This window comes from Equus asinus, chromosome 5, assembly GCF_041296235.1.
Source record: "Equus asinus isolate D_3611 breed Donkey chromosome 5, EquAss-T2T_v2, whole genome shotgun sequence".
NCBI classification, from domain to species: Eukaryota; Metazoa; Chordata; class Mammalia; order Perissodactyla; family Equidae; genus Equus; species Equus asinus.
In genome coordinates this window covers 26769350-26783026 of record NC_091794.1, presented here as the reverse complement: position 1 = coordinate 26783026, position 13677 = coordinate 26769350, and the positions used below count along the sequence as shown (strand labels likewise).

At 38.3% G+C, this 13677-nt stretch overlaps 1 protein-coding gene and 1 pseudogene across 3 annotated transcripts in view; both read left to right on the top strand.

The window, feature by feature from the left end:
* Positions 1 to 13677, top strand: part of PCYT1A (phosphate cytidylyltransferase 1A, choline) — a 39853-nt gene that overhangs the window by 1850 nt on the left and 24326 nt on the right. For 2 of the 3 annotated variants that reach the window (XM_014868108.3, XM_014868109.3), the window contains exon 2: positions 11544 to 11670. In XM_014868108.3, coding sequence (XP_014723594.1) covers positions 11554 to 11670 — 117 coding nt within the window. In that variant the 5' untranslated portion in view covers positions 11544 to 11553. Of the gene's footprint in view, positions 1 to 7280; positions 7404 to 11543; positions 11671 to 13677 lie in introns of those variants that run through there. The other variant, XM_070509107.1, reaches the window with a different exon arrangement.
* On the top strand, positions 10766 to 10931 carry LOC123286183 (U2 spliceosomal RNA; annotated as a pseudogene).

Sequence of the window (13677 nt, the reverse complement as noted above, 5' to 3'; positions counted from 1 at the left end):
TAAAAAGATATTGGTTGAGAATGGGATTTGGTGCAGTAAACCGTGGTAAACAGATGATGACCATCACGAGGAAGAAAGGATGCCGCTGGGACGGTCGACAGTGGTGACCAGAATGCCGCTTGGGAGAGGCTTTAATGTGTTTAGCTCTCCAGCTCAGTGATTTGTGCACTGGAGGCCAAGACTGGCATGCTGGGGATGTACTGTGCTGTGGGTAATTCAAATGATACTTTAGCTGCTGATTCCCTTTTGTGAGGGCCTGTTAATGATGTGGATGAAAAGAACTAAAATGAGTTTCACTACCTCCTCCTCTCTTACAGCCCTTTGTAGAAGGTGTTACTGATTGTGCCACCCAATGTTTTTTCAAAAAAATATCTAATAGAAGAAGCTTGAGGTAATTTTAACTTATCTGATAACATAATAGTCACCCCCACCTCCTAGACACATATACACTTTGTGATGGGCGTAGAGAGTTCAGAAAGATTGTTGAATGGGAATGAGTTGGGAATGGTGAGGCATTGCCTTTGTTTAGCTAAAAATGGCTGGTTACACCGTTTTCTAGAACAATTAGATGTTTACTTGGCTCACATTCTACATAACTGAAAAGAACTACTCAAGAATTTCTTTCTAGGGCCAGCCCGGTGGCTGAGTGGTTGAGTTTGCACACTCTGGTTCCGGGGCCTGGGGTTTCACCGGTTTGGATCCTGGGCGCGAACCTAGCACTGCTCATTGGGCCATGCTGGGGCAGTGTCCCACATGCCACAACTAGTAGGACCCACAACTAAAAAATATATGCAACTATGTGCTGGAGGGCTCTGGGGAGAAGAAAGAAAAATAAAATCTTAAAGGATTTCTTTCCAGAACACAATATATGCTTTAAGGTAACCGACTGTAGAAGAGAAGACATTTAGGCTTGGGGACTGCAGCACTGCCTCTGGGGTCCTTTGTGTTCTCTGAATGAAATGATTCTTTTTGACCTACCCTGCTTTGCAAATTCCCTTCGCAAACTAGTATAATGGCCTGATTGATAAAGAATGAACCTTATTCCTCCCTCAGCCTATGATACCTCCTTCCATAATCAGGCTAGGTTTTATTTTTCTTGGGGTCCTCCTCTTTGGATATGTGATCCCTTAAAGAGAATGATTTAGTCAGATAAAGCCTTGGATTACTTTATATAGATAAAGCCAGGTTACTTTATCTGATGTTTACACACTGACTCACTCTGTGACTGTGGGAAGAATTATCACTTTCTTTTGTTTTAGATTTTCTAACTATGGCAGAGGTAGCTGTTTTTCTGGTTAAACAGCCCTGTAATTATGTGAAATATATGCATAGTCACCAAACTTTTTTTTTTTTTTTGAGCAAGATTAGCCCTGAGCTAACATCGGCTGCCATTCCTCCTCTTTTTGCCAAGGAAGACTGGCCCTGATCTCACATTCGTGCCCGTCTTCCTCTACTTTATATGTGGTACGCCTGCTACAGCATGGCTTGCCAAGCGGTGCCATGTCCGCACCCAGGATCTGAACCGGTGAACCCCAGGCCGCCACAGCTGAATGTGCGTGCTTAACTGCTGCGCCACTGGGCCAGCCCTCATCAAACTTTTTATACAACCTCGTGGAGTTTGTAAACCACCTGACCCTGTTCATGATTCCGTTACGGAGCTGTCTAACCTCTAGGTTAGATGTGATTCCCCTAGGGAGCTGAATAACCAGTTTTTCCATGTTATAAGTGCTGATGAGAATTAATTTATGAAATATTCATAGAAGAAGCAAGCATAATGATTTTCTATTGTTATTAATGATAAATAATGACAAAATAGTAACAATAGTAATTTCCTTACTCATGCCTTTGTTTTCAAGTATTTGTATAACTGATCTGAAGCCAGATCTTCTGGCTTTTCTACTAATAGAGGTAATTCCCCCTTCTGAATAAAACAGAAATAGGTCTCTCTTACACCAAAGTTTGTGTTACCCTAAAATAGATTGGAAAGAATAAAGTTTTCTGAAGTCCTGATTTTTGGTGGAATTTTTTCAGTTAGAGAAACTCTAAAGTTAGAGTATTTCCCAATCATCAGTGGACTCTACAGTTCCTTTTTGCTCAAAATTGTGGCTCCTTGTACATCTTTTATTTTATCACCACATCAGTCACGTTAGAAAAACATTGACTTAGGAAGGAGAGAGTGAGGAGATCAGGGCTCCAGGCTCAACTCTCTTGCTTATTTGCTCAGAGGATGACTTCAGCACCTACTCTTTCCTAAGCTTTAAACCTTTCTGTTTCTAGTCCTAAACTTCTCTTTTCACAATGTTCCTGTCAAATAGGTACCTGGACATGTATTTGAAGCGTGATTTGTTTTGTTAGTTGCTTTATGAATGATCTGTGGCAAAATTTAAATCCTAACTCCCTTCTTCGACAAGTCAGTCAGTAAATTCAGGGAATATACTTTTTTTTTTTTTAAGATTGGCACCTGAGCTAACAACTGTTGCCGATCTTTTTTTTTCTGCTTTATCTCCCCAAATCCCCCCGGTACATAGTTGTATATCTTAGTTGCAAGTCCTTCTAATTGTGGCATGTGGGACGCCGCCTCAACATGCCTGATGAGTGGTGCTATGTCCACGCCCAGGATCCGAACCAGCTAAACCCTGGGCCACCGCAGCAGATCGCGCAAACAGCCACTCGGCCTTGGGGCCGGCCCCAAGGGAATACACACTTTTACATACTCTATTTTGCAGTATATACCAGAGCTCCACTCCAGAATTAAAAAAGAACTGTTCGTGAGTCACTAATGTAGATTTGGCACTGGGTTAGGTTCGTTTACATACGTTACCTCATTAACTTAAATGATTGAATTACCTGTATTTTACTGTTTGCAAACCAAATTAGTAGATAGATATATAGCATGCTTTTTTTTTTTTTCTCTTTTTTCTCCTTTTTTTTGGTAACTCTCTTGTTGAAAGTTGAAAGTTCTATTAGTTTGAAGCTTTCTGTGTTTGGACTAGAATGACTGCCAGTGAGCCAGGAGAACCCATGCATCTGCTGGGCTGTTATAGCACATTCACAACTATTTGCAAACCAGTTTTCAAGTGAGGGCTGCTAAAAATAGTGACATATGGTCTTTGCTCTCTATTAGAGAACATACTGAGTGTATAGCACTTGACAGATAACAGAGGGAGTTTTTTTAATTTATAGAGAATTACCTTAGATGTGATTATGTTTGTTTGTTTATTTTTTGACCCTAGAGCAGAGGTCTTAATCTTTTTTGTGCCATGGACCCCTTTGGCAGTATGGCGAAACTGTGTGGACTCCCTTTTTGGAATAATATTTTTATATGCAAAAAATAAAATACATAGAATTATAAAGGAAACAAATTATATGAAATATAGTTATCAAAATATTTTTTAAATGTGTGATAAGCACTATACGTGCTTTTTATTAACATAGTAAATAGTGTTTACTATCTATCAGTGGGTCTTATAACTCATAATTTTAAAATGATCATGAGTTTGAACAATATTTCAAGATATCTGTAGCAAGTATAATATATGAAAATATCTGATTTCTTTGGTGACAAAGTCTATTTTTCTTTTTCTTTTTTTTTTGTTTCCAAAGATTGGCACCTGAGCTAACATCTGTTGCCAGTCTTCTTTTTTTTCTTCTTCTTCTCCCGCAAAACTCCTAGTACATAGTTGTATATTGTAGTTGTAGGTCCTTCTGGTTGTGTTACGTGGGATGCGGCCTCAGCATGGCTTGATGAGCGGTGCCCTGTCTGCGCCCAGGATCCGAACCTCTGGAACCCCCAGCCACCAAAGTGGAGTGTGCGAACTTAACCACTCATCCCCAGAGCAGGCCCCCTCTATTTTGCTACTAAGTCTACTATTACTCTTGTGGCTTATGTTCATAATTGAAGGCAATGGTGAATTTGCCAGAGGTTAGTAAAAATAAAGATATAATTTTTTTCAAATCACGGTCTCCCTGAATCTGTCATAGATCCTGCCTTAGAGATGTAAGTTCTATAACCCACTCTAGGGAGAACACAATCTAAATGCAGGGTTAACTCACTGAATCTTCTAGTAGAATAGCGATAGAGCAAAATCATCAACTGTAAGAACTATTATAAGTGTCCTTTGTGGTTTTTAGGATAATCTCTTTCCTGAAATATTCTGCTGTGTGGCCAGGCCTGAGTATAAGCTTTATTTTGTTCCAGTGCTAACCCAGAGTCTGGCTTAGAGTAAGTGCCCACTCAATGTTTATGGAATAAAGGTTTCTCTGAAGAAATTAAAGGGAAGAGATCAAGTTTGAAGCTAAGATCTTAGATGTGGCGATTTACTGGCCTCAAATATTGAGGAGAAACATTGAGCTCTGGTTTAAAACTAATCTTGTCAGTCTAGGTCATACTGTGAAATTCACTTTTACATTTAGAATTCCCAAATCAGGCATTCTTTTGACATATTCTATATAATGTGGTGATATATACAGGTTAGTGACAGAAGCTGCAGTAATCCTGTATCAGAAAATTCCGTATCAGAAAGTACAGTTTCTTGAAATAATCCCATTCCTAGCACTGTCTTCTACTCTAGAACCGTTTGCATAATCTAGGTAGAATTTCCCACCCCATTATTGATGGAACTGGTCCTGACTTCATCTAGGATGGGAGTTGGCAACCTTTTTCAGTAAAGGGTGGGATAGTAAATATTAGGCTTTGCAGGTCATACGATCTCTGTTGCAACACTCAACTTTGCAGTTGTAGCACAAAAGCAGCCATAGACACTATATCAATGAATGAGTGTGGCTGTGTTCCAATAAAACTTTAATTACAAAAACAGGCAGTGGGCCATATTTGGCCTGTGAGCTGTAGTTTGCTGACCCCTCATCTAGGAGGTCTGCTGGTTCTTGAATCCAGTCCCTCCTCCCACTATGGGTTAGACGTATCCTCTCTCAAGCTTCAAGGGCCTTTACACAAGGAGTGATTTGACTGCAGTTATCTGCAGAAAGACCTGAATGTACAGCAGATGACATGATTCCCAAGAGTATTACATGCACTTTAACGTAGGAGTTTACAGAGCTTGTCTCTTAGAGCACCACTTTATTAAGCTCCACAATGGTAGAAGCAGATAAAGATCTCAAATATGAGGTATGCTTGCTCACTCATTGGTATACCAGTAGAAACTTAGTACGTATAGGGTTTTACTGAGGAAGTTAAGGTAGGCCCAGAGATGGGGGAAGCAGGAACAGAATGCAAAGAAAAAACTCATATCTCCTTTTTTTGCAGATAGTTCAGTGTGATAATCAGTCAAGTTTGAATTAGATTTTTGAAACTTGAAGAGTATATGTGACTGCACCTTCCTACTATTTCAGTTGTTGTATAGCTTAGGAAGCAGAGTCCACCTCCTCTTTCATCCTGGGGTACTTGCTAGATCTACTAGCAATAAGGAAGTAGAATAGAGGGGATTGGGTGGGAGTTCCTAAAACTGCACTTGTAGGAGGCTTTCATCTTTAAAACACAAGCATGTGCATGTGAGCACCCAGATTTTGTCTTCCCACTGTTCAATCTTCCTGCTCTGAAAAGAGGCCATTTTCATTTTGAGACTCACCCTCATTTGGTCTGTGTAGGCTTCACCCTCAGCCCTAGCATTAGATTGCATGAGCCAAACCTAAACCAGCAGCACATCACTCTGCTGGCCACAGATTAGGGAAGGAGAGGAGGTCAGTGATAGGTGACCTAGGCTGGTCCAATCAGAGTGAATTTCAGGACTCACCTAATGAGAATACTTGGACAATTATTATCATTTCTTTGTGGATTTGAACCTAGAGACATGCCTCTAGGAACCACCCTGTGACCATCTAGTGGCCATCCTATAACCAGAGGAGCCTTTTTGGAAACAGTCAACCTAGAGAAACCAAAGCTAATGATGGAGAGAAGCCAGATCCTGAACTGTCTCATTGTGTCAATCAATACATTCCCCTTTTTGCTTAAGTCAGTTAAGCTGGGTTTCTTATCAGTTGGAACCACAAACATCATAATAAATACATCCAATACCTAGCAATGAGACCTGGCACAAAGTAGGTCCTCAATAACTATTTGAATAAATGTAATAAGCATAGAAAACTCCTTTGAAATTTTGAAAAGCACCACGAACACTAGTTTTGTTTGATGGAAAGGGGGCAGGTATTTGTCAATTTATAAGTGTATCAAAGATAGCGCAACAAAGCTCCCACTTCATTAGGGGGTTTGTGGTCTAATTTCTCATTTGATCCTTACCATGTCTTAGAAATTAAGTACATTTTGTTAGAACCTTCCTTAATCACGTGAAGGAACTTCTAGAGTCAAGGGACTTAGCTTAACCTATAGTTAAGGTACTGGGAGGAGCTAAAATTAAATGCTAGTTTATATGATGTGATTCCTGGTCTAGTGCTAGTGCCCCCTCTACTCTTCTACTCTGGCCCAAACCAAAACAAACCCCTGGAGTGCCTGAGAAGTCTGTCAGTGATATGCCCAGTGGGAAGGGAGCCCAGTCTTTATGAAAGATGAAATTAAATTCCTGCCTGGCTGGTTATTGCACGTAGCCAGAGTGCAATAAGTGGTTTTGATTAAATTCACGTATGACCATTTTATATACTAGGCAGCATAGTGGTGTTGTTAAGCACACAGACCCTAGAGTGAGAATGCCTGGGTTCAAACCCTGTTTTTACCCTGTCCTAGGTGTGTGACCTTAGTCAAGTCATTTAACCTAGCTGTGCCTCAATTTCCTCATCTGAAAAATAGGGATAATAGTGTTACCTACCTTATAGAATTGTTGTGAGGATTAAATTATTTAACATATGCAGAAGGTTTATAACTTCCTGACTCATAGGAAGTACCATATGTGTTAGCTATAATTATTATCATTGCTATTATCATCTAATCTTTGAGACTGTGATAGAGAAATGTCGATTGTGTGATAGTACAATGAAACAGGTTTACATCTGATTGAATACACTAATCATTAAGAATTCTAAATATATTCTCTATTCTGTTTTCTAAGGAAAAACTCTACTGTGTTTTACATTCTGCTAACCTAAAGAGTATTAAGGGTGGATCTCAATGAGGAGAGAGGTTCTGGTGGTATGTCACACTGTCACATTGATGTATGGTGACATGTATCTATCCTGATCAATATTTTCAGCAGTGACTTGGATGGAGACATAAAAACTATTATACTTTTCAAATTGATAGATTACATAAAGCTGTGATAAACAGCTAATATGATAAATGGCAGTCAAGATTTGAAATTATTTTAACAGATTGCAATAAACAAAAAGATCAACCAAGAGGAACTTCAACAGGATTATGACCAATGAAATGAATAAATATAATTCTACATAACCTCTGCTTGAACGTCCTGGTGTACCAAAATGCAATGCCTCCTGAGGTAACCCAGTTCAGATAACTTGTTCCTAAAAAGGTTTTTATTATGTTTGGTTAAAATTTGTGTCTCTGCATCTTCCAACCAGTGAGCCATTTTCTGTTGTCTGGACTTTCACAGAATAAGTCTCTGTCCTATCCAACATGACAGGCATTCAGATATTTAGAGATAGTTATCAGATGCCTTCTTGTATAGTATAGTATCGTATTGTATCATATACTATAAGAGTAAAGGGTGTGTAATCTGTAGCCAGGCTGACTGAATTTGATTCCTAGCTTCACTGCTTACTAGCTGTGTGACCTTATCTTCTGTGTTTCTGTTTTACCATCTATAAAATAGTGATAAAAATAATACACCTGTGTCAAAGAGTTGTGAATGTTAAGAGAGTTTTAGTATTTTTAAAGTGTTTAGGTAAAATACAGGTGTTAAATAAGTGCTCATTGTTAGTAGTAATAGTAGTAATTATTGTATGTCAATTATACTTCAGTAAAGCTGTGAAAATATTTTTGTACACATACCCTCCCATACACAAAGCAAAGACTTCTGAGAAGTTCCTGTAAACGTGTCTTTGGACATGTTAAGTATTTTTCTATTAAACATTAAGGAATTTTAACTTGAAGTTATGAAACATGACTGGTAAAAATATGACATGACGTTCCCCTTGATTCATTATGGAATCCTTAAAACTCTGTTTTGTATCATGAATGAAAAGTACACATGCCTTTAAAATACCACCTATTTGTAATGTCAGAAGAGGAAGGAGCAGAAATTAAAGAATTCTTTATTGCTTGAGTTGAAAGCTTGTCAGGAAGTCCTAGCAAAACTCTCCAATGAGAAGGATCTGCACACCTGTACAGCTGACAAATCAGGCAGCCTCTGAATCAAGCCAGTAGCCACGTCAGTTCTAGTTGATTGGTCCTGGGACACTGTTTACCTTTAGATAGTATGACCTTTTATTCCACTGTTTAGTTAGGCTGGCCTGACAGAAGTCTGCAAAAACTTAAGGGACCTATGCTCTAGAGAGAATGTTCTTGATAGAAGGAAGCAGCAGTAAGGAGACAGCTTGTTTCTAAAAATCTTGGATTTCTGGGAGACAGAAGAATATAGTGGCAAGGACTTTGGAATTAGACAAGTCTGGATTTAAATTCTGGCGCTCCCAGCTAGCACTTACTAGCTGCGTTATCTCTTGGATAGTTGCTTAACCTTCCTGATCCTTAGTTTTCTCATTTGTAAATTGGGGCTAATAATACCTGCTTCTCAGCTTATATGGATTAAATGAGAATAGTGTATATAAAGTTCTTAGCATAGTACCTGCACATAGTAAATATTTGAAAAAAGATAGCCATTGTTATGGCTGTTGCTGTTATTACCTTACTTCCTTGCAAGACATTTAGATTATGAAAACATACTTCTTGGAATATATGTATCATGTATACTGTTTCAAAGAGTTAGGAAGGAGAGATCAGTTTCTTGAGACCCCAAAAGACAATCTTATATGAGGGCCTATTTGTGTAGAAAATTCTTACGGAGCATTTTTAAAGTTAAACTTTTCATTTTGTAAAAACAAAACATAAAGCCTATAGATAAGTTGCAAGGGGATTAAAATGAACCCCTTTTGCCCCACCTACGTTCATACATTGATAAGATTTTGCCGTATTTGCTTTATCTTTTTTGTATGTAGTATGCACATTTTTTTTCTTCTTATTTTTTTCTTTTTTTGCTGAGGGTAAGTTGCAGAGATCATGACCGTTTATCACTAGATACTTCAGCATTTCTGTCTTAAAAACGGGGACAGTCTTTTACATAACACAGTGTAATATCAAATCAGGAAGTTTATTTTGACATGGATGCATATTATTATCTGACACATAGTCTATATTCAAATTTTGCTGATTGTGTTAATAACTATCTTGTATTATAGTTTCTCCCCCAATCTAGAATGATGCATTATATTTAGTTGTCATTTCTTTGGTCTCTTTTAACCTGGAACAGTCCCTCAGCCTTTCATTGTTTTCGTGATTGACATTTTTTGAAGAATACAGGCTTGTTGTTTCATAGAATGTCCTTTAATTGGGGTCTGTCAACTTGTACCTCATAAATCAATACAGGTTATGCATTTTTGTCAGGTAATGTGTCCTCAGTACCTCATACCAGGAGGCATTGTTGGTGATGTTAATTAACTTTGATCACTTTGCTAAGAGATTTTTTCACTACATATAAAGGTAACTCTTATCTATAAGGAGATACTTCAAAACTGTGTAAATATCCTGTTCCTCAACAAACTTTCCTATGATGGTTTTAGAATAGTATGGAGCATTTTTATATCATAAACATTTTTTAAGGTGAGGCTCTGTATGTGGTTTCCTTGTCTTGATTAATGGCTTCTTGAGAAAATAGTTTTTACTTTAAAAATTATGTTATAGTAGTACCTTGTACACAGTAAGTACTCAATATTATTGACTACTTGACCTTGAGCTGCCTGACACCAGATAGCTGATTACATTTTTCATAGCAGATTTTGTCTACCAACCCTGAGAAGAATTTAACAGATAACTTACAGCAAAGTCCTGTTGTATGCAAATTGGAAATGATTACTAATTGGACTAATTAGGCATTCTTAGCAGGCCTCTCAGATGAGTGAGATGGGAGAAATATACTGACTTCTGGATATTTTGAAAGAATAATTAATAACAACAGTGAAGAATAGCTCTGATCATCATCACTGGAAAAACAGTACTATACATATAATACCTGTCTTCTGTTTTAATTTGCATTTGTGATGAAAGGAAGTTTCTGGGTGGAGTTCATCTTTTACTTTAGACTCTGATGTGTTTTCATGTCAGCCTAATACTTAGCCATGACTCATGGGTGTCACTTTCAGTCTCTAACAATTAGGTCAGTTTTCTTGTGAATCTTGTCACATTGCCACTTGGGTTTTAGCTGGAAGAAAGAAAGTAAGGCACAATTGTGGGTGTTTAGATGAACATCTTATTCGGGAGGGCTTATTGGAGGCAGTGAGGCAGAACAGAATGTCCTGATTTTGTCCGGCATTTGTTTTGTTTTCCATGTCTGCTTTGAGGATCTTCCATCTTTCACCATACCATATCTGGGACAGAGATGGCAGTTGATCGTTAAAGTTCCTCTGTCCCCAATTTTGGCTGATGCCTAAAATTTCATGATTATCAAGAAATTAATTTATCTGTGCAAATTATGTTACCCAAGAAAAATGTAGATATCCTGGTAGGGGGTTGGAGAGGTAGCACAAGCCAACTTTTAAACATGTAACATCGAATATTCAGAACTTTTCTGTGATAGCTAGTTGCTAGAAGCTCTCTGCTAAATGAGACAGTAATAACTTTTTCTTGGGGATCGCTTCTCAGCCTTTTGGCTAAGATCAAGTGTAGTATCTGTTCTTATCAGTTTAATAAGTTTTTCTTGGGGAAAGGAGAAGCCTGGATGGGGTTTTAATAGCTGGGGACTCTGAAAATGCTTAAGGTGCTAAGATTCTGAAAGGAAAAGAGGAAATGAGTATTAAAAATGAAAGAGGAAGGACATTTAAAAGATACAGTACACTTACTCCACAATTTTCATAGAGCTAACCCTGGTGGGGTAGTGTCTGAAATCTATAGAGCCTTTAGAGTTAAGAAACCCATGCTTTGTTAAATCAGGAATTGGTGATGGCCGTCTCTTTTAAAAAGGCTGTTTTCTCCATCTGCACCAAAGACACACCTTTCACATTTCCTTGCACCTGTCATACTTCCAGGTGTCCCAGGAATGATATAAGGGGTAGTGGTAAAGTCTGTATAACTAACTTTCTCAGCCAAGCTATTCCAATCTTTTGCATGCATTCAGGATATGAAATTAGCAGTTAGTATACAGGCTGCATTGGTCAAGGGGAATAATTTCTAAGGTCAGGTGATTAATTGTGGCCATTGCTCCACAGAGAGGCATTTCAGTGTTTATACTAGAACCCGTGTTTTGTGGAGCTCTGTTTTTGCCAGATGCAGTTGGCTTATCTTGATGAAATGTGTGCTGTGGAATTGATCTTTTGCTGAGTGTATCCGTGTTAACATCTCTGAAATGCTAGTGACAGAATTTTTTCCACCACAATAAGAAAAAGAAATCGTTTTCATTTTCTATGACTAGTTAAAAGAAGATGGATACACAGAGTTCAGCCAAAGTCAACACGAGGAAGAGGAGGAAAGAGGCACCTGGACCCAATGGGGCAACAGAGGAAGATGGAATTCCTTTAAAAATGCCACGCTGTGCAATTGTGAGTAAAGAGATTTCTTTGTTGAACACTTAACCTGGCAGGGGGAGGGTAGAAACTGATAGAACATTGATGATATCAGTGTTACAGATCTTCTTAAATAATGGAGAGAATGAATAGTTAAGTATGAATAGTAAGTACTTCACAGCTGTTGGAAATCTTATGCTTTCTTTCACAGCTTAGTTACAAGAGCTTTATGTTGGAATTGGAAAAAGAATGTGAGGAAAATTTGGAGGTTGTATGTATATTAGGCTAAAGATAAAATTCAAACTAATGAAATAGAGAAACTGGGGGCTCCGGACAGTGATCTGATCTTGGTTTCATTTCATGGTATTTAGTTTTCTGTGTCTTACTATCTTTTTCTCCCGTATCATTCCTCCACTCTATTACTGGTTATATGTTAGATAAGAACCTTTTTCTATTACTGCTACCTTATGTTTCTTTATCTCTGAGACATTATTTTTTATCTCCTAACTACTGCCAAGCCTTGGATAAAAGACCCCATTCCAAATTTATCCTATTTCAGGTTGGTACCCTTCCTAAAGCTTCCCCTAAAAAACATGTTAAAGAATACTTATACCCAATTGAAGTTATTATTGATAGACAGTATTATTATGAAATCCATGTTTCAAAATCCCAGTGACAGAATTGTATGTTTCTGTATTTTCTTTTCCTATATTGACCATTAGCCATTGATCAAACTGCAGTTTCCACTGGGTTAGTTCTGGAGCTTCAAAGCCCAAAGAGAAAAACATTTCTACTGTGAGACAGTTAACAATTGTTCCAAACCAGTACTCTATCTTGAGCAATAAAAGTAACTGGACTCCACAAATAGGAGCCTTATGCTCCAGGCCTGCTATTGATGATATTGATGGGGGCAAGTGAATTAGTTTCCTATTGTTGCTGTAACAAATTACCACAAATTTAGGGGCCTAAAACAATGCAGATTTATTATCTTACAGTTCTGAAGGTCAGGAGTCTGAAATGGATCTCAGAGGGCTAAAATAAAAGCGTTGGCAGGGCTGGAGGTTCTCAGAGAGAATCTGTTTTCTTGCCTTTTCCGTCTTCTAGAGGCTGCCCACATTGCTTTGCTCATGCTGCCAGCCAGCAGTTGTATCACTCTGACTGCTGCTTCTGTCATCATATCTCTTTCTGATTCTAACTCTGCTGCCTCCATCATTCACTTATAAAGACTTCTTGTGATTGCGTTGGACAGACTCAGATAATCCAGGATAGTCTCCCTGTCTCAAAATCTTTTAATTTAGTCACATCTTCAAAGCCCTTTTTGCCACGTAAGGTAACATAGTCACAGGTTCCAGAGAATAAGATGTGGACATTTTTAGGGGGCCATTATTCTGCATACCACAGCAAGTAAACTCAGAAAATGACTCAGCAGTCAACAGAACAGAGCATTGTTAATTTCTGAATGTTTCTAAGAGAATTCAGATTAAGGAGATGGTAGTGGCTACTGATGCATGAATCTTACTTGGGGTATGCACAAGTTATAACCAAGTAGGTGATGCTGTCATCCAATCATCATAGACAGGAATAGAGCAAGGAAGGCCAGTCTTAGTGGAATGGGCTTTGAGAAGCGTTAAATTTCTTGGTCCTTAGAATCTGAGGAATCTCAATGCTTTAAATTACTTTGCTTCGTTTATTCATGTCACAAATCATTTGAGCAACTTGCCGCCTGTTCCACATTCCTCTCTGGTACACATTGGCCATTTAGCATGGGCTAATGGTCAAAGATTCACTCACTCAACAGGCTGGACCAACTCTACTGAGGAGTAGCTGCCAAATAAACTTGTCTGTCATCTACACTGTACATCTCTATGTCCTTCCTGGTTTCTGAGCCCCCTTCAACTCTGAAGCAAAAGCAAACAGGATTGTTTTCTTTTTTTATAACAGTTTTATTGAGATCATATAATCTACTCATTTAAACTGTACAATTCGGTGATTTTTAGTATATTTACAGAGTTGTGCAACCATCACTATAACCAATTTTAGAAT